General features: G+C 35.2%; 1 protein-coding gene across 1 annotated transcript in view; it reads left to right on the top strand.

Annotated features, from left to right (window-relative positions):
• The window catches only part of ANKRD13C (ankyrin repeat domain 13C), a 164,419-nt gene that overhangs the window by 80,979 nt on the left and 63,963 nt on the right, over nt 1-19,477 (top strand). Inside the window, exons 6-9 of the mRNA XM_007948319.2 lie at nt 4,118-4,184; nt 8,871-9,015; nt 15,960-16,091; nt 18,945-19,106. Of these exons, the coding sequence (XP_007946510.1) occupies nt 4,118-4,184; nt 8,871-9,015; nt 15,960-16,091; nt 18,945-19,106 (506 nt within the window). The remainder of the gene's footprint in view (nt 1-4,117; nt 4,185-8,870; nt 9,016-15,959; nt 16,092-18,944; nt 19,107-19,477) is intronic.

Here is a 19,477-nt window from a genome sequence, read left to right as displayed (position 1 = left end):
CCCAACCTTCCTTCCGAGGAGTGGCTGGTGGGTTTGAACCGCCAGCCTTCTGGTTAGCAGTCAAGTGCTTTAGCCACTATGCTACCAGAGCTCCTTCCTTAGTGATAACACCTCGGAAACCCAAGAAGGGGTCGCTGTGAGTCGGGCCTACTCGAGGGTATATAATAACAACAAATAACACCACTTGAAAATACTAAGGCTCTTGATCCCTTCGAAGTAGCTGATAGCCCGCAGCTCCAAGCGTCTCTGTATTCACTGTTTTCCTTCAGGTTTTTCCACTAGTTGGTGCCTAATCCACTTCTGTATGTTGTTGTTGTTGTTACGTGCTGTCGAGTTGGACCCGACTCATAGTGACCCCTCCTTGGGTTTCCGAGGCAGTATCACTATGGAAGTAGATTGCTTCATCTTCCTTTCGAGGAGTGGCTCGTGGGTTTGAACTGCCAGCCTTCTGGTTAGCAGTCAAGTGCCTTAGGCACTAAGCTACCAGAGCTCCTAATCTACTTCTGTATAGTTCCTTGCAAAGCTCAGGGCTCCGGGATTCTCTTCTGTATCTCTGTCAATCAGTTTTTCTTTTCTTTGTTGAAGAGGGTCTGTGTTGCTTGTGTGCCTGTTCCTCCATCTTACCGGAAGTCCCTGATAAAGAATTTTAGTGAAATAAAACCAAAACTATCAGTGTCTTTTGGTGAGATGTCATATATAATGTTAAAAAATTAAAACTCATTTTTTATGTTTAGCCTAGATACTTTGGATTCAAAAAGAAAAAGAAAAAACAGTGAATAATCTTTATTATTAGATTTCATTACCAAGCTTTTTTTCTGAAAGTTTGGGCATATTTGTTTTCTTTCTTTTGTTAAGGTCCCTAATATTTAAAACCAAAATAAAAATAAAAACAACAAAACAAACTAGAAATCAGGGAGGGAGCTAAGTATATTAAGCTCCAGGGTAGGTTTAATTTATAGGTAGTACTTTTCTTTCTTGGGAGCTCTGGTAGCATAGTGCCTAAGGCACTTGACTGCTAACCACAAGGCTGGTGTTCAAAGCCACTCCTCAGAAAGAAGGTTGGGCAATCTACTTCTGTAGTGATACCGCTTCGGAAACCCAAGGAGGGGTCTCTATGAGTCGTTTCCAAGGAGGGGTCTCTATGAGTCGGGTCAGACTCGAGGGCAGATAACATAACAATATCAACTCTTCTCTTTTTCATGTTCTTACAGTTGGTCTTCTACTGAAAATGGCTTGTCTTAGTGTCTGACAACAACTAAACTATCCCACTCTGGGTTTTTAGGTATAGAAAAGCTTTGAGTTATAATCAGAGTTCTGTTTCTTAACTATTTGAGAAGACAAATCCTATCTCTTTCCTGGCAATTGGTTGTTTTTTTTTTTTAAGGTGAGTATAATAATGTATAATAATGACTTCCCCATTTAATACAGATTTTTGTTTTAATGTGGGTGAAATGAAATCATGTTTTTGAAGGAACCCTGTTACATACTGTAAAGTTAAATAATTTATGATATTTCAAACACTACCTCAAATTTCAGCCACTCCTAGGAAGGAAGGTTGGGCAATCCTACTTCTGTAGTGATACTGCCTCGGAAACCCAAGGAGGGGTCGCTATGAGTCGGGGCCGACTCGACGGCACATAACAACAACAACAACAACAACAACCTCAAATTTAGTGTTACGCATAATAGCTCATTTCCACTTAAAAGCACAATAATTTTTATATCTTTTTATCCTTTTAGAATTTATCCTCTTGTATGTAGGACTGTTATTTGCATATTATAGATGGAAAACATTAAGCTAAGAAATTCTTTTTAAGATCAAGGAGTAAGTGGTAACAAAATCAAAATTAAAATATAGGCGACTCTTCATTGTTTAGTTCAGAGAATTGTGCTATCTTGGGAGTAGTGTCTTAAATTCTCAGATTGTGCTAAGATAACTTAAGATACAGAGTACTCAGCTGATTAATTTGCATGGGTAAGGAAGCAGTCATTACCGAATTGGAAAAATATAAGTTGATGTATTTTGGAATGAATTCAAATCTAGGAGAAATCTTTTTTTTGCTCAGTGAAGATCTGTTTTCTTTCCTTTTTTTTCTTAGCTTTTACGTCTTACTTCCCTATTTCTTTTCTTCTCTCTGTGTTCCCCTCTTTGTCCTTCTCTGATTTTTTATTGTGTATTGGTATATGATTCTGAATTTTAGTTTTTAGGTTATTAGAACCACTTCACAAGATCTAATAAATTACATTAAATTGTTGAACTATTGCCTTTAATCATTTTTGGTTCTTGCTTTTTATACCAAAGGAGCTCTGGTAGCATAGTGCCTAAGGCACTTGACTGCTAACCAGAAGGCTTGTGGTTCAAACCCATCAGCCACTCCTTGGAAGGAAGGTTGGGCGATCTACTTCCATAGTGATACTGCCTTGGAAATGCAAGGAGGGGTCGTTGTGAGTCGGGTCCAACTTGACGGCACATAACAACAACAACAACATTTATACCAAATACTTTATAGGAAAACCGGGTCTCAGGTAGTAAGGAGGAATAGCTTTGGTCATTTATGTAGTTTTGCATCCCTGTTGCTCATCCCAGCTTCTGTTATATCTTTTAAGGAATGATTCCTTATGTTCTTTAACTAGGACCACTCTTGGTTGATATTCCCTCCTAGCATTGCATTTTTCTTGTTTTGTACAATAAGATATAGTTCTAGTAATTTCTAGGGGTGGAAATTGCTTTGGCTTAAATGATTTCTAAGAATCTAAACTAAAGGTTGGTGATTAGAATCTACCAAGTAATGCCTCAGAAGAAAAGCCTGGCAGTCTGCTTCCGTAAGGATTTCAAAAAATCAAAGTCACTGCCTTGTAGTCGGATCCAACTCATAGCGACCCCTCTTTTCAGTTTTCGAGGTGATATCACTGTCGAAGTAGATTGCCCAGTCATCTTTCTGAGGAGTGGCTGGTGGGTTTGAACCACCAGCCTTCTGGTTAGCAGTCAGATGCCTTAGGCACTACACTAGCAGAGCTCCTTCTGTGAAGATTACAGCCAAGAAAACCCTATGAAGCAGTTCTGTAACACATGGGGTCACCATGAGCCAGAATTGATGGCAGTGAGTTTGGATTGTTTTGAAGGATCTAAAATATGCATTGATGATTTGGTATACATTTAATGTTAATTAGAAAATACTGACTCTATTGAAAATGTTAACTAAAAAATTAGCCTTTAATTCTAAAGTCTTTGATTTTTTCTCAAGTTAATTTTCTACCACCATTTTTGAAACACTGAGTTTTGCAAGAGATAATATAAAATATATTTTAGAGTTGCTCATAAACATGCACACATATATTCATACATACCCCTGTATAGGTGACATCTTAATTCCAAGAATTCTGAGCTTTACATTTTAAAAAGTTTTTTGGGACATGGTAGTTTATTAAAACCTGTTATGCAGATTTTTTCATCTGTAGAATAACTCACATTCTCCAAAACATAAGACAACAAATAATAAAAAACTATTATTAAAATGTAGCTTGTGATATGGATATGAAGTGTAACAAGTGACATTATATAGAAATCTAGAGTTAAATAGTAAGATTAACATTTTACACATTTCAAAACTTGCAGCGTAGAAAGCTTAAGTAACTAAGTTCACATATATGGGATTTGAACTCCAATTTGACTGTTGAGCTTCAAAAAATGTACTCTATTTCATATACTACTTTCCTGCCATTTTGTTAAATTGTATTTTAACGTTCAGATAGGACCCAGGTCCATGTAGTTAATTATTCAGGAAATTTTTGTTAACTAGAAGGCATTGTTCTCTCATCTATAATAATATCCTGCAATATTACAATATAATAATAATATCCCACAAAAAGGCCAAGGATGGCCTTATATTGACTCTTACTTTGTATGTGGTGAGGCCAGGGGAGAGGGAGACACATTAACTATACAGCAATTAGTTATTTGAAGTTACAGTTTAATTGGAAAAATACTGTGTTAAGTGAAATTATTACAATTCTGATGAATTTGTGAAATGTGTATGTTACTGTTCTTTATTATAAGTTAGTAATTTCTCAGAACTTTAAGTAGTTATTTTTTCACCTTTTCTTTTTAAAAATACAGTGCCTTTACTTTCCCGAATTCTGCCTTCTGATGCATGTAAAATATACAAACAAGGTATCAGTATCAGGTAAGATGATTTGATTCTTCTCTGAGTAACAGAAAATTGAGATTAAGAGGAAACTTTTTTTCTGTAATAGCTTACTTTTGGATGAAGTGTTTTATAATTAAGAAATGCTGTAATATGTGCACTCACAATATATTACCTCATTTGACACACACTGCAGATTAGGAACTAAAGGTATAGAATTTAGACTAAAGCAATGATACTCAACTACAGACTATGTAGAAGCCAAACAGTGAAAATTAATGTATATAATCAGTAAGACTTAAGGTGGACACATCCCTGATCCTGCACTTATGAAGGAATAAGGGACATTTGGGAAAACCTACCTCTTATTGTTTTTTTCCTCCTTCTCCCATACTCTTCTTCTCTTCTATATTCATCCATCTGTGCATCCACTCATATATTTATTTCATATTCTATCCATTTTAATGAGCACTTTTTATTTTCTTCTGTTTTCTTTCATAGCTAAGATTGATTCTTGTATCACATGTAAAATTAGCCTATTTATTTCACTCATTTCAGATATTACTTTTTTTTAAAATGCATTTTATTGAAGTATAATTTATGTATAGTGAAATACATAAAACTAAAGTTATTTTTATTTTTATGTTTAGCTTTTATTAGTATATTTACAATTATATATGTAAAATATGTATAATGTGAGTGACTATGCCAATAATGTTTTATTATTATTATAAATTATATATATATAATTTGTTTATCTATAGCTATATATATCTCCTGAATTTTATTTTGGTTATGTCAGGCTATAGAACTGGAACTAACTTGAAAGATTATCTCATATAAATTCTTCATTTTATAGATGAGAAAGCTCAGAGAAGAGAATGAGTTTTTACAAAAGCATATTGGAAATCAGTGGTTGAGCCAGGACTTCTGACTTCTAGTCAATTTTCTTTTCACCATGTCACAAGGCAGAAATTTTAAAAAATCAACTATTTATGAGAAGATTGATTATGGAATATGTTGAATTACAGCAGTGATAACTTTTAGTTGGAAGCAAGTTCTAGGATAATCATCCTTACACCGTAGAATTTGATTAAGGTAGAAGTTTCTGGGTTTTTGTTTTTGAAAATAACCTCTTCAAGTATTTCTCTTTATGAAAGTGCTTGTGGACATATAATTCTTGTATATTATGGAAAATATGGAAAGTGAAGAAAGAAACATTAGAAAATTAAGTAGGGAAGAATTTGATAAGGATGTAAACTTAATCCAGTAGTCTGTTGATAGTGATATATCATGATTTCATTAAAGCCATTAATATAGGTGTTTGTCACAGGCCTTCCAACCAGTGCATTCTGTTTTGACTCCCTGCTGAGAATTTGCATTTCCATCTCAGATGTACTGGCTTAGAATTTACATTTTTACAAGATCCCAGGGTGATTCCTATATTGTCATTGATGTATATCTAAGAATCACCTAGAGATCTTGTCTAAATGTAGATTCTTATTCGTATGTCTGATGTGGAATTGCAAATTCTCAGCAGGTAGGTGAACCAGAGTGAACTGGTTCAAAGCCCTGGTTTGCCAAAGGTAGATAATTTTGGAGAATGAAAAAATAATATATTCTATGCGTTATTTTTTAAAAAGGTTAATTTTCATTCTCTTTGATGTTAGCTTTGGGTTTTATTTAACCTAAAGTTCTTTCTTTTAAAAAATGATTTCACATTTATACATGGCTTTGAAAATTAAATGATCTGATCAAATTGAATAAAAATCATAGATAACGAAACCCCATAAAAAACAGGGACATAACAGTAAGAGCCTAGGGGAGAATAATTGTATAAGGGAATTTAGATTAAGGAGGAACTACTGTAATTTAGCAAGGCACTCAGACCTGGGCCTCCTGTCGGCTGAGGATGAAGATGAGAAATCATTAAAGTTTACTTTTATCTCATGTCAGCCATATGATCATTTAGTGTATATTCTGAGGTGTCAAGGAGAAGATTAATACTTGAGTACAGATAGGAAAGTGTGAACAACATTATTGTTGAGAGTACTAGTGTGAATATTTTCATTTTTAATAATAATTATGAGACAGTGATAGTAGCCATTGACTGAAATATTCATTGTGAACTTTGAGAACTTTTGAGATAGGCTTTTCCTATCTCAAAAGCTCTGCTGGCACAGTGGGTAAGGCATTTGGCTGCTAACTAGAAGGTCAGTGGTTCAAACCTACCAGCTGCCCATGGGAGGAAGATGAGGCAGTCTACTTCTGTAAAGATTTATAGCCTTAGAAACCCAGTGGGGGTTGCTTTGAGTTGGAATTGACTCAATGGCAGTGGGTTTTTCTTATCTTAAGTGAAGGCTGTATTTCCCTTTTCAGTGTTCCTTGACATTTTTCAAGCTTTTGTCTCAAAAGGGATATTTTTTATTTAAATCTTTCCATTTGTATGAAGAACTTTTTGATCTTCATGGCCAATTGCTTAGTAAAAATTAAAAATATTTTGTCTCTTAGGCTTAGAGCTAAAGACTGCTTATGATATTAGAATACCATCCTGATAAATTATTTTATAAGGCATAAGTGGTATACCTTACTAGACCATTTAATATGTCAGAGACATTGCAGAAACTGTATTAGATAATCTTCTTTCAATTACAAATTATCAAAACTCAGAGAAATAAAAATGACTATATTAATTCCTATAATTGAGAAGTTTCTTTGAGTGATTTTAAGTTTGGTTAGATCTGGAAGCTCTAATGTTACTATGTCAGTCTGTCTTTATCTGTCTTTGTTTCTGTCTCTCTGTGCATCTCTTTCCTCACTATTCCCACCTTTCTTTCACCCCTCACAACCCACCACTACTCTCACCAAGGATGGACGAGAAGGGAATGGAGGCAAAAAATGGTTATGGCCCATTTCTTCTTTTATGTAGAGCATAGAATTCCTAAGTAGCTGAAGCTTGGAGCCCAAATAGGCTACTAGTATATAAAATGATCTATTCTTTTTGGTAATATCAGAAGCCCACATATTAGTAGAGATAGGGAATGAGCCCTCCTTTAATGGCATTATTTCCTCTTAGGTCACAGGCACAAGCCACAGGCCACAGGCATCAGCCACAGGTATCATGCCACGGGGAGTACACCAGGAGCTAGCATTTAGCTGAAAGGCAGCAGGTAGGGCCACCCTTATAGGAGTCAATGAGCTGCTTTTCATTTTGAAGTGGTATATATGTACATTATATGGCTTCGAAAAGAGCTTCTTATCCATAGGGTAAACATATTTCTCAGGTTTATCACTATTGTCCTGGTAAAATTATGCATAGTATCACCTTCACTCTTAAAAGTTAGTTGTTTTGATGATAAATTATAATGTAACTCTAGCATGTGAGATATGTTCTATTTCTCATTTTTTCCTGTGTAAGGAATCCAAGAATGCCCTTGTCCATCATGAGAACTGAAAAAACCTGCAAAGTAATGAGTTCTTGTAGTTGCATTAGAAACTAGGGTGGATCTTTCACAGAGCCAGAAAGGAACTTTCTGAAGTGTGATCAGTATCTGACAGCTGGGCCACCCAGTTTCTTGAACTCAGCACTATGTGCTTTGAGCAGCCAGTTAGTTAAGGTGATCCTGATCTGGTGATAACATCGAAGCATTTCAGGGACTGGTGAACTTGTTAAACATTTCAGCATTCTCCCAAATTATAGCATATTAGCAAAGAGAACAATAAACACACAAGTATGTGAATCCATGAGTATCTGGCATAGGCATAATCCATAAGGTTTTCAGACTGTAGAGATGTTGGCTGGAAAGAGAATGCTGGTCTGATTCTGGGAAGTCAAATAGAATTTGGAATAGGTTAAACGGTTTGTCAAGTTGAAAGATGATACTAGATTTGGTGCTGAATGTTAGGCCCAAGGCTTGGATCAAAAGGGCAGTTCTAAATCCGAGAATGTGGTCCATGCATTGCAGTACCCTGTTATGTATCACTGAGCTATCAAGATATAGTAAAGGGATTGTTGTTATTGTTGTTATTTGCCCTCGGGTCGACCCAACTCATAGTGACCCCTTCTTGGGTTTCTGAGACAGTATCACTACGGAAGTAGATTGCCCAACCTTCCTTCTGAGGAGTGGTTCAAACCCACCAGCCTTCTAGTTAGCAGTCAAGTGCCTTAGGCACTACACTACTAGAGCTCCAGTAAAGGGATTAAAGAGTGTTAAATAGGGTTGCTTTCCTACTGAAGTAACTTATTGAGTAGCTATAGTAAAGAAAATAGCATACTTCAGTTATGGGGAACTTTTTTTCTTGCTATGCTAATGAAATATATATCCATAAAAGTGAAATATAGTTAAAAATGGAAGAATACATTTAAATATTCTTTTGATGTTTTTTTAACAGAATATTTTAAATTGAACTTTTACTTTAAATTTGACATATGGTATTGGCATCTTGTTTTGAGTTTAGAAGGAACTCAGTTATCAGGAAACTTTTTTTCTTGCTATGCTAATGAAGTATATATGCAGAAAAGTGAAATATAGGTAAAAATGGAAGAATACATTTAAATATTCTTTTGATGTTTTTTAACAGAATATTTTAAATTTAGCTTTTACTTTATATTTGACATATGGTGTTAGCATCTTGTTTTGAGTTTAGAAGGAACAAACCTTTTAAAATTATTAATGGAGTTTTATCAGAATTTTGCCAGAGTTTCTCATCTACCATTTTTCACAGGCTTGACACAACTCTCATAGACTTTACTGACATGAAGTGCCAACGAGGGGATTTAAGCTTCATTTTCAATGGGGATGCGGCACCCTCTGAATCTTTTGTAGTATTAGACAATGAACAAAAAGTTTATCAGCGAATACACCATGAGGTGAGCATGTTGTCTTATCAATATTCCTCTGAATGGTTAAAAAAAAAAAAAAAAAAATAACTGTATGCAGGCAAGCCTTAGTATAATTACGTAAAATGCATAAGGTATAATTGAGATGGTTTATCCCCATTAGTTTTATCTCTTAACCACTAGCTCTTTTTTGTTTTTAAATTTTTGCCATCTGGTCCCCATCCTGACCAGTCCATTGAGTCTTTTTGCTCAGAATTCACTGATGATCTCCTAGAAGAACTCCAGTGAACTCTGACTTCTCTCAGTTCTCATTTCATAAACTTCTGGCAGCTCTTTCACCATTTATTATCTTACTACCTTCTTTTAATGTTGCTGACCATCTTTTATTTACTTCCTATGAACATCTGTTTTTGCTCTGTATGTGTATATACTCTTTTGCTTTTCCTCACTCTTTGGCTACCTTGCTTTTCTATGTTGTTTTCAGCCCTGGTGGTACAGTAGTTAAGTGCTTGGCTGCTAACCAAAAGGTCAGCAGTTTGAACCCACCAGCTGCTCCACAGGAGAAAGATGTGACAATCTGCTTCTATAAAGATTAATGTCCTTGGAAAATCTACGTGGCAGTTCTACTCTGTCCTACAGGGTCACTGTGAGTTGGAATTGACTTGAATGGCAGTGAGTTTTCACTCTTAGAATACATTATCTTCCTACTGTTAAATCTTATCTTTATGTTAGTATTGCATCACTGTCACCATTGGAAAACCGTAAGCACCATTATCTTTATCCTTTTCTCCCTGCATGCCTCTTTCTTGCTATAAACCAAAGAAAAAACTTCCAACATTTATAGCCCTACACATGCTTTTTTCATAAATCAACATTTTTTGTCACCCTCGTTTGTATTTTATTTTTGTTTTTCATCACATCATTTCCCCTACATTGATGTCAGTACACATCTTGCAACTCCTTCCTCAGTACCTCTTAGGTTAGACCTTTCTATTGCCATGTCTGTTGACAAGACGTTTGTTACTTTGCATGTTTCATATTGTATAGTTCTCTGAAACTGAAAAGTAAAGATACAGATTAAAAGGAGAGAAGAAAATAGGTTATTTCTGGAGCAAACAGGATGAATAAGGTCAGGGGAGTTAGAATGAGAAAGTACTGTTTGGGAAACAGGAGATCTGACTGAAGTGAAGATTTCTCTTGTTGAGCAATGGGAAAGTAGTTTATGGGGGGCCTAAAAAGCCAGGTAACATAGTTTAAGATTCCTTGTAGTTGGCAGCAGAGGGTCATAGATTCTTAAACAGAGTGTTGATTTGATCCAAAGGTAATTTAGGTGAATTAATCTTACATATTTCTTTCACTTTCCCTCCCTCCTTCCCTTCACAAACATTTCACTTAATAACTATTAGACACTGCTGGGTGCTGTGAATGGTGGTTTTGTAGTAATACCAAACTCAACTGCCATCGAGTCGGTTCTGACTCACAGCAACCCCTTCTTGGGTTTCCGAGGCAGTATCGCTATGAAAGTGGATTGCCTGGTCTTTCTTCCAAATTTGTAGTAATAGTATATATCAATTATTATTATATGTTAAGCATTAATTGCTGGTATATTGGGACTATAAAGTCTCTCATAATTCATTGTTGTTGTTGTTGTTATGTGCTGTCGAGTCGGACCCGACTCATAGTGACCCCTCCTTGGGTTTCCGAGGCAGTATCACTATGGAAGTAGATTGCCCCATCTTCCTTCCGAGGAGTGGCTGGTGGCTTTGAACCTCCAGGCTTCTGGCTAGCAGTCAAGTGCCTTAGGCATTATGCTACCAGAGCTCCCTCAGAATTCATTAAATACTTGAAATATCTATCAAAACTAGGTAGTATTATCTCTAATTTACACATAAGAAAATTGAGGTGTATAGATGTTAAATATCATCTTGAAGATCACTTAGCTACTATACAAGATGAAATGGAAAAGAAAGAAATTGAGGGCAGGGAAATTATTTGAGAAGTTTTTAGAGTTACACAGTTGAGAGGTTATGAGGATCTTTACTAGGATGGTGTAGTGAATAAAGAAGAAAGGAAAATTATAAAAGTTCCTTAAGAATGAAAGAACAGAACTTGCTGATAATTTGAACATAATGAATTAAGAAGAATAAAGACTTAGGAGTGAGTTTAGTGATTCTAGTTTGGAGAGTGGAGTAATGGTGATGTCTCCGATAGAACTGTGACACTTGGAAAAGGAATGAGGCTTGGGGTTTTAGATGATGGTCATTTTGAGTCCATTGTTAAAATCATTCTATTTAATTCAATCTGCCTTTAGAAGACATATCTGTAGTATTTACTATTATTCATAACTCAATTTAAAAAATTTTTGTTTTCTTTCGATTTCACATTGACCAACTGTTGTTCTCTTACCATCTCTCCTCCTCAATTCTCCTTTACTTTTTTTTTCTCCCTACCCAGTTCTTAAATAGTGATGTGTCCTTGACGTGATTCTCATTTTACAGACTTCCAGAATAATCTCTTCCATTCTCTAGCTTTAACTACCTCCTTTATGTCGATGATTCACAAGTATATATTTGCATAGCAGATCGTTCTTTTGGGAGGAGACCTATTTATTTATAAATATGTGAAAATTCAGCTTGTTTAAAACTAAACTCATTGTTTTTTCCCCACAAACCTGCTCTTTTTTCTGTTCTCTCTCTTTTTGAGAATGACATCATTCTTTGTTCAGCCAGAAAACAAGGAAGTATTTGTGACATACTTTGTTGTACTCCATGTTTCCTGACTAGAGAACATGTCTGGTAATTTGTTTCCTTAATGTCTTACAATTGCCATTGTTTGTTCTCACTGTTACTGCCATAATTTAGGTGTCTATTCTCTTTCAACTGGATTATTGCATAAATCTCATAAATGATCTTTCTCACCCCCTTCTTGTTTGCTTCCTAATTACTCTACAGATTAGTGCTAGATTAAACTTAAAAACCAACTCTTACTGAAGCCTTTACTTAAAGATACTTTAAAAGCCTAAAGGGTAAAATCCAAACTCCTTATCGTGCCCTGCATGGTTCTTTTTGGGACCTGGCTTTTGCTCATTTTTCCAGCTTTTTTCTTACCTTGCTATTTTAGATACCCTTGTACTGAACTCCAAGGAGCTTTGGTGGCATAGTGCCTAAGGCATTTGACTGCTAACCAGAAGGTTGGCAGTTCAGACTCACCAGCCACTCTGTGGAAGGAAGATGGGGCTATCTACTTCGGTAAAGATTTACTGCCTTGGAAACCCAGTGGGGGTCACTAGGAGTCAGAACTGATTTGATAGCAGTGAGTTTGGTTTTTTTGGTTTTATACTGAACTCGCAGCAGTTTGTCACATTTGCCAACCTATTTAGGGCCTCATTCCTGTCTGCTTTTTCTACTTCCTAGAAAGTTCTTGATACCCTCCTATCTGTTGGGTACTTATATTTCCTCCCTTTTCAGGTAAAAGTGACCATTTCATTTTTATGCTCCTACAAAATCTGGATCCATGGAGCTTTTAAAGTTACATTTATTTATATGGTTTCTCCTTCTGCTAGACGAAGCTCCTCAAGGGTATGGAGTTCTTTTAGTTATATGCTGTTCAGTACCTAGTACAACAGCAGCACATTCTAGATCAGGGATCAACAAACTTTCTGTAAAGGGATACAGTAAATCATTTAGATATTTGGAGATACTTGCAGACCATATTCTTTGTCACAACTACTACACCCTGTTGTTTTTAGAATAAACATAGCCATAGACAACACGCAGATGAATGAGCATGGCTATATTCCCATAAAATTTTATTTATGAAAACAGGCAATGGTCTAGATTTGGCCTGCTGCCCGTAGTTTACTGACCCCTGTTCTAGACTCTGAGATCTTACTAAATAATTTGACCTATTGCATATTAAATGATAACAAATTAACTAGGGAACAGGTGAGTTGGAAATATGGTATTGAAAGAAAAACCAGAGTATAAGTATTAGGAGCTCTGGTGGCGTAGCGCCTAAGGCATTTGACTGTTAACCAGAAGTCTGGCAGTTCAAACCCACCAGCCACTCCTTGGAAGGAAGGTTGGGCAATCTACTTCCATAGTGATACTGCCTCGGAAACCCAAGGAAGTGTTGCTATGAGTTGGATCCGACTTGACAGCCGTGGGTAGTGTAAGTATTAGCTGATGTTTGGTATTGATGAGGTCACCAAAGTACTGATATTTATGGTAGTTATGTGTATGTGTTTTGTAATGTCTAAGGTACAAAGAAGTTAGATTTTGAACAGTAATCTTTAAGGCAGGGAATACTTGCTATTTATCCTAATGTATATGTAAATGATAACTTGAGTGCATGTGTTTTGATGAGTGCACCTACAGCAGATCTTTTTTGATGTTGTCAGTCTCTGATTTATAGAAGAGTTCTGTACCAAAAGTATATTTGACAGTAGGGTATTTGGAATTTAAGGCTAACTTATTCATACATAGTATTATATGAAGTGTTTAGTTCTCAAGCTAATCCATAAATCCTAGTTGATTTGTAATATATTTGAAGTATGGTTTTTAATAATCCATACAACCTAATTTAGCCATTGTTTTTCTTTTGAAAACTGTGTTCAGAATTAGTTTAGGTTATCAGGAATACATTTTAACCCATTAGAGCCTTAGGAATGCCAGGATTTTCCATCTGTCACTTGTAGTAGTAGAGGAAATGTTTCAGTCCCAAGCCTTTGCTGTTTTCTGTAGATTCATAGGTTCAGAGAGGGACTATATCTGAGTGAAAGTTTGGTGGTGAATAATAAAAAGTGATGGGAGATAGAGCCTTTAGCTATTGTGTAAGCCCTGTGGACAGTTCTTACTTTCCAGTCAACTCTCCAGATTCTCCCTTTTTTTACTCACTTGCAGCATCCTAAATATTAATGAGAGTATCCCTCTTGGCTATTACAAAATAGAACTAGTCTTATACCTGTTCACATTATCTTTCTGTGCATGGTCATTTATTCTTCTGTCCTTGAAGTAAGCACAAAGCTGCTTTTTTCTTTTCTTTTTTTTTCCTTCTCTCATTTGGCAAATAATTATTGATCAGTTTTTCTATGCCAACACTAAAGGGATACATAGAGAGTAAACATAATGAAATAAGGTTGCTGTTGAAGTTTAGAAAAGGTGGGTTGATATTTCTTTTCTTTCTATAAGCAATATATACCTAGTCCCTGGGTTGCAAATGAGATCCATTCCTAATTGTTTCAAATCTTTAAGTTCTTATTAGCCTTACTTTAGTGCAAGGAAAGGAGCTCTGATAGAGTCGTGAATAAGGCATTTGGCTGCTAACAGGAGGTTAGAGGTTCAAACCCACCAGCTGATCCGTGGAAGGAAGATGGGGCAGCCTAATTCCGTAAAGATTTATAGCCTCAGAAACCCACTGGGAGTCACTATGAGTCAGAATCAACTCCATGGCAGTGAGTGAGCTTCTAGAGCAAGGAAAGGCTCAAAGCCTTTTCAGTGATTTGTAAGTTGTGTGTACAGTAAGCAAAGGTAATTGTGAGCATGATACAACCTTGCTTGCTGAAAATGAAAAGAATTTGAAGCACTTAGTGATGAAGATCAAAGACTACAGCCTTGAGTATGGATTACACCTCAACATAAAGAAAACAAAAATCCTGACCACTTGACCAATAAGCAACATCATGAAGAAAGGAGAGAAGACTGAAGTTGTCAAGGATTTCATTTTGCTTGGATCCATAATCAAGGCTCGTGGAAACAGTGGTCAAGAAATCAAATGATGTATTGCATTGGGCAAATCTACTGCAAAAGACCTCTTTAAAATGTTAAAGAGAAAAGATGTCACTTTGAAGACTAAGGTTCACTTAACCCAAGCCATGGTAGTTTCAGTAGTCTCATATGTATGATAGAACTGGACAATGAATAAGGAAGACCACAGAAGAATTGATGCATTTGAATTGTGATGTTGGTGAAGAATATTGAACGTACCATAGACTACTAGAAGAATGAACAAATATGTCTTGGAGGAAGTACAGCTGGAATGCCCCTTAGAAGCAAGAATGGCCAGACTTCATCTCTCGTACTTTGGTCATGTTGGCAGAAGGGGCCAATCCCTGGAGAAGGATATCATGCTTGGTAAAGTAGAGGGTCAGTGAAAAAGGGGAAGATCTTCAAGAAGATGGATTGACACAGTGGCTGTGACAATAGGCACAAGCGTGGCAGTGATTGTGAGGATAGTGCAGGACAGTGCAGTCTTTCTTTCTGTTGTACATAGGGTTGCTAGAGTCAGAACTGACACTGTGACACCTAACAACAACAACAGGAATTGGCGTAATCATTTCAAAGTGAGGGGAAAATTAGTATAACCTTAAACGGCAAGTATGGTTTAGTCTGTCCCTTAGTCAGACCTTCATAACTGCTGAGTGCCTGTAAAGAAAATCTTTCCCCTTCCCTCCCTCCCTCATCCCTCTTCTCTGCTCCCCTTCCTCTTTTTTCACTCTTAACTTACTGGGAAAGAAAGGTTTATATGGTAATAATGGTTATTTGGATTTGAAAGAGCTAAAGGAAGATCATCTATTATTCAAAACAGAACAGAAAAACAACTCCCATATAGGTAGATATTTTGCCCCAGGTCTGTCTACTTAATTTTTAAAGTAATCTTTAAAGTCTACATATTTCTATAATGGATAACCTAGCATTGTTTCCATTACGTATCTGTACAGTATAAGAGTTTTGTATTTCATGTGTCCTGCTTTATAGATTTTGAAAGTAAATAAATTATAATTTTAGTTTATTTGAGAAAATATTAGATATATGAAGTTACATTTCTGCATTTATTTTTAAAGTAGCATTTCATGTTATTTAGAATCTGACCTTTTTTTAAAAAAAATATATAACATTTTGATTGTTGATGTTTTCATATATAATATGAAAAACCTAGATTCATATATTTAATTTTTGTTCCCATCCCCACCCCAGGAATCAGAGATGGAAACAGAAGAAGAGGTTGACATTTTAATGAGCAGTGATATTTACTCTGCAACTTTATCAACCAAATCGATTTCTTTCACACGTGCCCAAACAGGATGGCTTTTTCGGGAAGATAAAACAGTATGTGCAAATCTGTATTTTAAAACTTAGAAATTTCTTTAGTATTTAGTATTTAATGTCACCAAATAATGTGATGAAAATGTTAGAAGCAGCAGCTCACTGACTTGTTTTCAAGTAGTTTATCCTCTCTTCCTTGGATTATAATCATAATTCATATAGGGAGTTATAATGGTTAGTACAGAGTTTGGATATGTTCTTAGAGAAGGCGGGGGAGAACATTTAGGTCTTAGGAATTTTTACTGAGAAGAATTCTTGTCAGTTGTCTTGTTTAACAGGAAAGAGTGTCTTCACATTACAGTTCTAATGTTCTATACAAGACCCAAAGAGGAATGCAGTTAAATTTATTTCCCTGGACCTTTTTGTATTTCTCCTTTTCGACTTCTAAGCCATTTATTTACTCGGTATCTGTTTGTCAGTATCCTGTGTATATGACTCAGATTAAATAACTGTACATTTCCAGGACACTGTCAAATTAAATCTCAGTGGAGGTTTCACCATTAGTGAATTGTAAAATCTTTCCATAATTCCCATTTCGTCTTTTAGTAGGTTATATAAGAATAAAATACATTCTAAAATACAGTCAAGTATTCTGAATTGTATGTATGAAGGAAACATTTTTATAGAATTTTAAAGTCAAGAATAAGTAACCATATCAGATAAGATCAGTATTTATTGGTTTAAAAAATTATGTTTATTTTTTATACAAACACCAAAAAACCAAACCTACTGCCATCAAGTTGATTCCAACTCATGAGGATCCTCATAGGTTTTCCAAGGCTAAAAATGTTTGGAAGCAGACTGCCTTCTCTTTCTCCTGCAGAGTGGCTGGTGGGTTTGAACAGCCAGCCTTTTGGTTAGCAGCTCAATGCTTTAACCACAGTGCCACCAGAGCTCCTTTTAATGTACATAATAGACATAAATACATTACCATTGAAAAAATAAACTTACAAATAAAACTAAAAAGTACCCCTTGACTACTGCCCATAATCCTAATGCCCCTCCCACAGAGTTATCAGTTTTTGTATATCCTCCAGACTGTTTGTATAATTTATAAGCATAAATATGTATCCATAGTAATATGTAGCTTTTTGTTGTTTTTTATTTTTTCGTAAATAGCATCATCTTTTAATCTAATACTTTACAACTGTCTCCCCCCCGCCCCCCGCTTTAGTATGTCTTAGAAGTCTTTCTTACAGTACATAATACAGTTACTTTATTCTTTTTAGCAATGACATAGTATTCCATGGGATAGTTATACTGTTATTTTTTCATCTAGTCTCCTATTGTGGACATTTAGAATATATCCATTTTTTTGCCATTAGAAGTAATGTTGTGTTTACCATCCTTTTACATGCCTTTGCATGAGATATCTGTGATTAGTAAGTAGCAAGAAATGGAGTGACTTGCTCATGGAGAATACACAGTTAAAATTTTAATTTTTATGATAGTTTTTTCTTAATGTTTTTTCATTATAAAGTCTTTGAAATTCAGAATTATCACCCAATATCTCCTAGCCACAGAAAAATTCTGACTATAGGATTTAGGCTCATTAAATTTCCTCTCTAAGCTTATTTGGCAACAAATGGCATTATAGGATTCCCAGTTGTGAGATCCTACACTGCAGTCCATTTGTTGCCTTTGAAGTCTTAATTGTTTGTACTCTGTTCTTCTGGACAGCATTAGATGGATCACTTCGAGAGAAGATAAAAATTGAAACTGCTATTCTTCTAGTGCTACTGCTAAGCAGCTTAAAGCTCTTGAACAGCATCTAGGTGATCTTCTTAAATCTTTGACAGGTAAGGAGGGAGTCAGTAATGCTTATGGTTCCCATTTTGTAGGTAGAAACAGGTAAAAAATGTTTTAGTTTCTGGTGAGCTGTAAGAGAGGCCACTGAAAACAACGTAAACATGGAAACAACTCTAAATACGTAGTTTTGAAATGCCGGAAAACAACAGCAGGATAATAATCAAGTGATTTGCAGACAGGTAGAGATGGAAAACTGCTTTTCAGTTAAATTATTGATATATATATCTATATATATATATAGATATATATATAGATATATATATAGATATGTATATTTTTTTTCTTTTAGTGAAGTATTTCAAACTCTTACTACCTGTAGGTCTGAAAAAGGGTAGAGGTTAGTGTTGAGGGATTAGGAGGACTTTATTGAAAGAAAACAGCTTTTCTTGATATCCTTTATACCACTTGGGTTCCCCCCATTATCCTTATCCATACATTTAAACAGTTAATGATATTGGTAAGACTGCTCTCCTGTTTTGCCTTCTTTGTTGAATGCAGCAAGCATCTGTAGCTTGAACTTTGGTCCTGTTAGAGACTTAAGAGTATTGGAACAGGTAATTATTTGCAGTTGGTTTAGATATTCCTATGTAACTTGGGCAGTTTACTTATTTTTATTCCATATATTTTTTCTATCTATAAAATGGGAACAGTAATTATCCCTGACCCCTCCTTATTACTCATATTTAACTATCAGCTTAATATTTGACTATCACTTAATATTTGTGCTATTTGAGAAAAGATTCTGAAGGAATACTGTGTGATGTTTTTGTTTAGCTTCAACTCACTTGCTGTTAATTATCATACTTCTTTGTGCATTTAAAATATGAATTATAAATATGTATGTACATATAGATATGTATACATATATATCTGCCTACATCTATGTATCTATATGTATATAGATATATTTGATAACAAAGGGATAGATATTTCTTTTTAACTAAATGTTAATGTTTATGGAAAAATATTTTACGTTGAAACTTTTTTTTTTAATCTAAGGGAAAATTTATAAATTTTATTGTTTTGACATACTTGATTTTGTTTTAGGAAAGAGTAGGAAACTTTTTGGCAGACTTTTATCTGGTGAATGGACTTGTTTTAGAATCAAGGAAAAGAAGAGAACACCTCAGTGAAGAAGATATTCTTCGAAATAAGGCCATCATGGAGAGTTTGAGTAAAGGGGGAAACATAATGGAACAGAATTTTGAGGTATAATTAAGTTATGATTAATTTTACTTCTCTTAATTTATAATATTGTAAGGAGAGAGAGAGAATAGATTGCATTCAGTACAGTTTGTATCAATACACTTATAACAGGTTTTGATAACTATGATTACCTTTTATGTTTTGTGAATCTTTGTTTTCTTAATGTTATCATTATATGTTTAAATATAATTTTCTCAGTGTAAATCATTGTATGTTTAAAAAAATGTTATCATTTTGTTTCCTTAATGTTATCATTATATGTTGTTGTTGTTGTTATGTGCCGTCGAGTCGGCCCCGACTCATAGCAACCCCTCCTTGGGTTTCCGAGGCAGTATCACTATGGAAGTAGGATTGCCCAACCTTCCTTCCGAGGA

The sequence above is a fragment of the Orycteropus afer genome, unplaced genomic scaffold (genome assembly GCF_000298275.1).
Source record: "Orycteropus afer afer isolate SDZICR_OR568_19922 unplaced genomic scaffold, OryAfe1.0 scaffold00213, whole genome shotgun sequence".
NCBI classification, from domain to species: Eukaryota; Metazoa; Chordata; class Mammalia; order Tubulidentata; family Orycteropodidae; genus Orycteropus; species Orycteropus afer.
The sequence above is the reverse complement of the archived record's forward strand: the minus strand, read 5'-3'. Positions and strand labels throughout refer to the sequence as shown.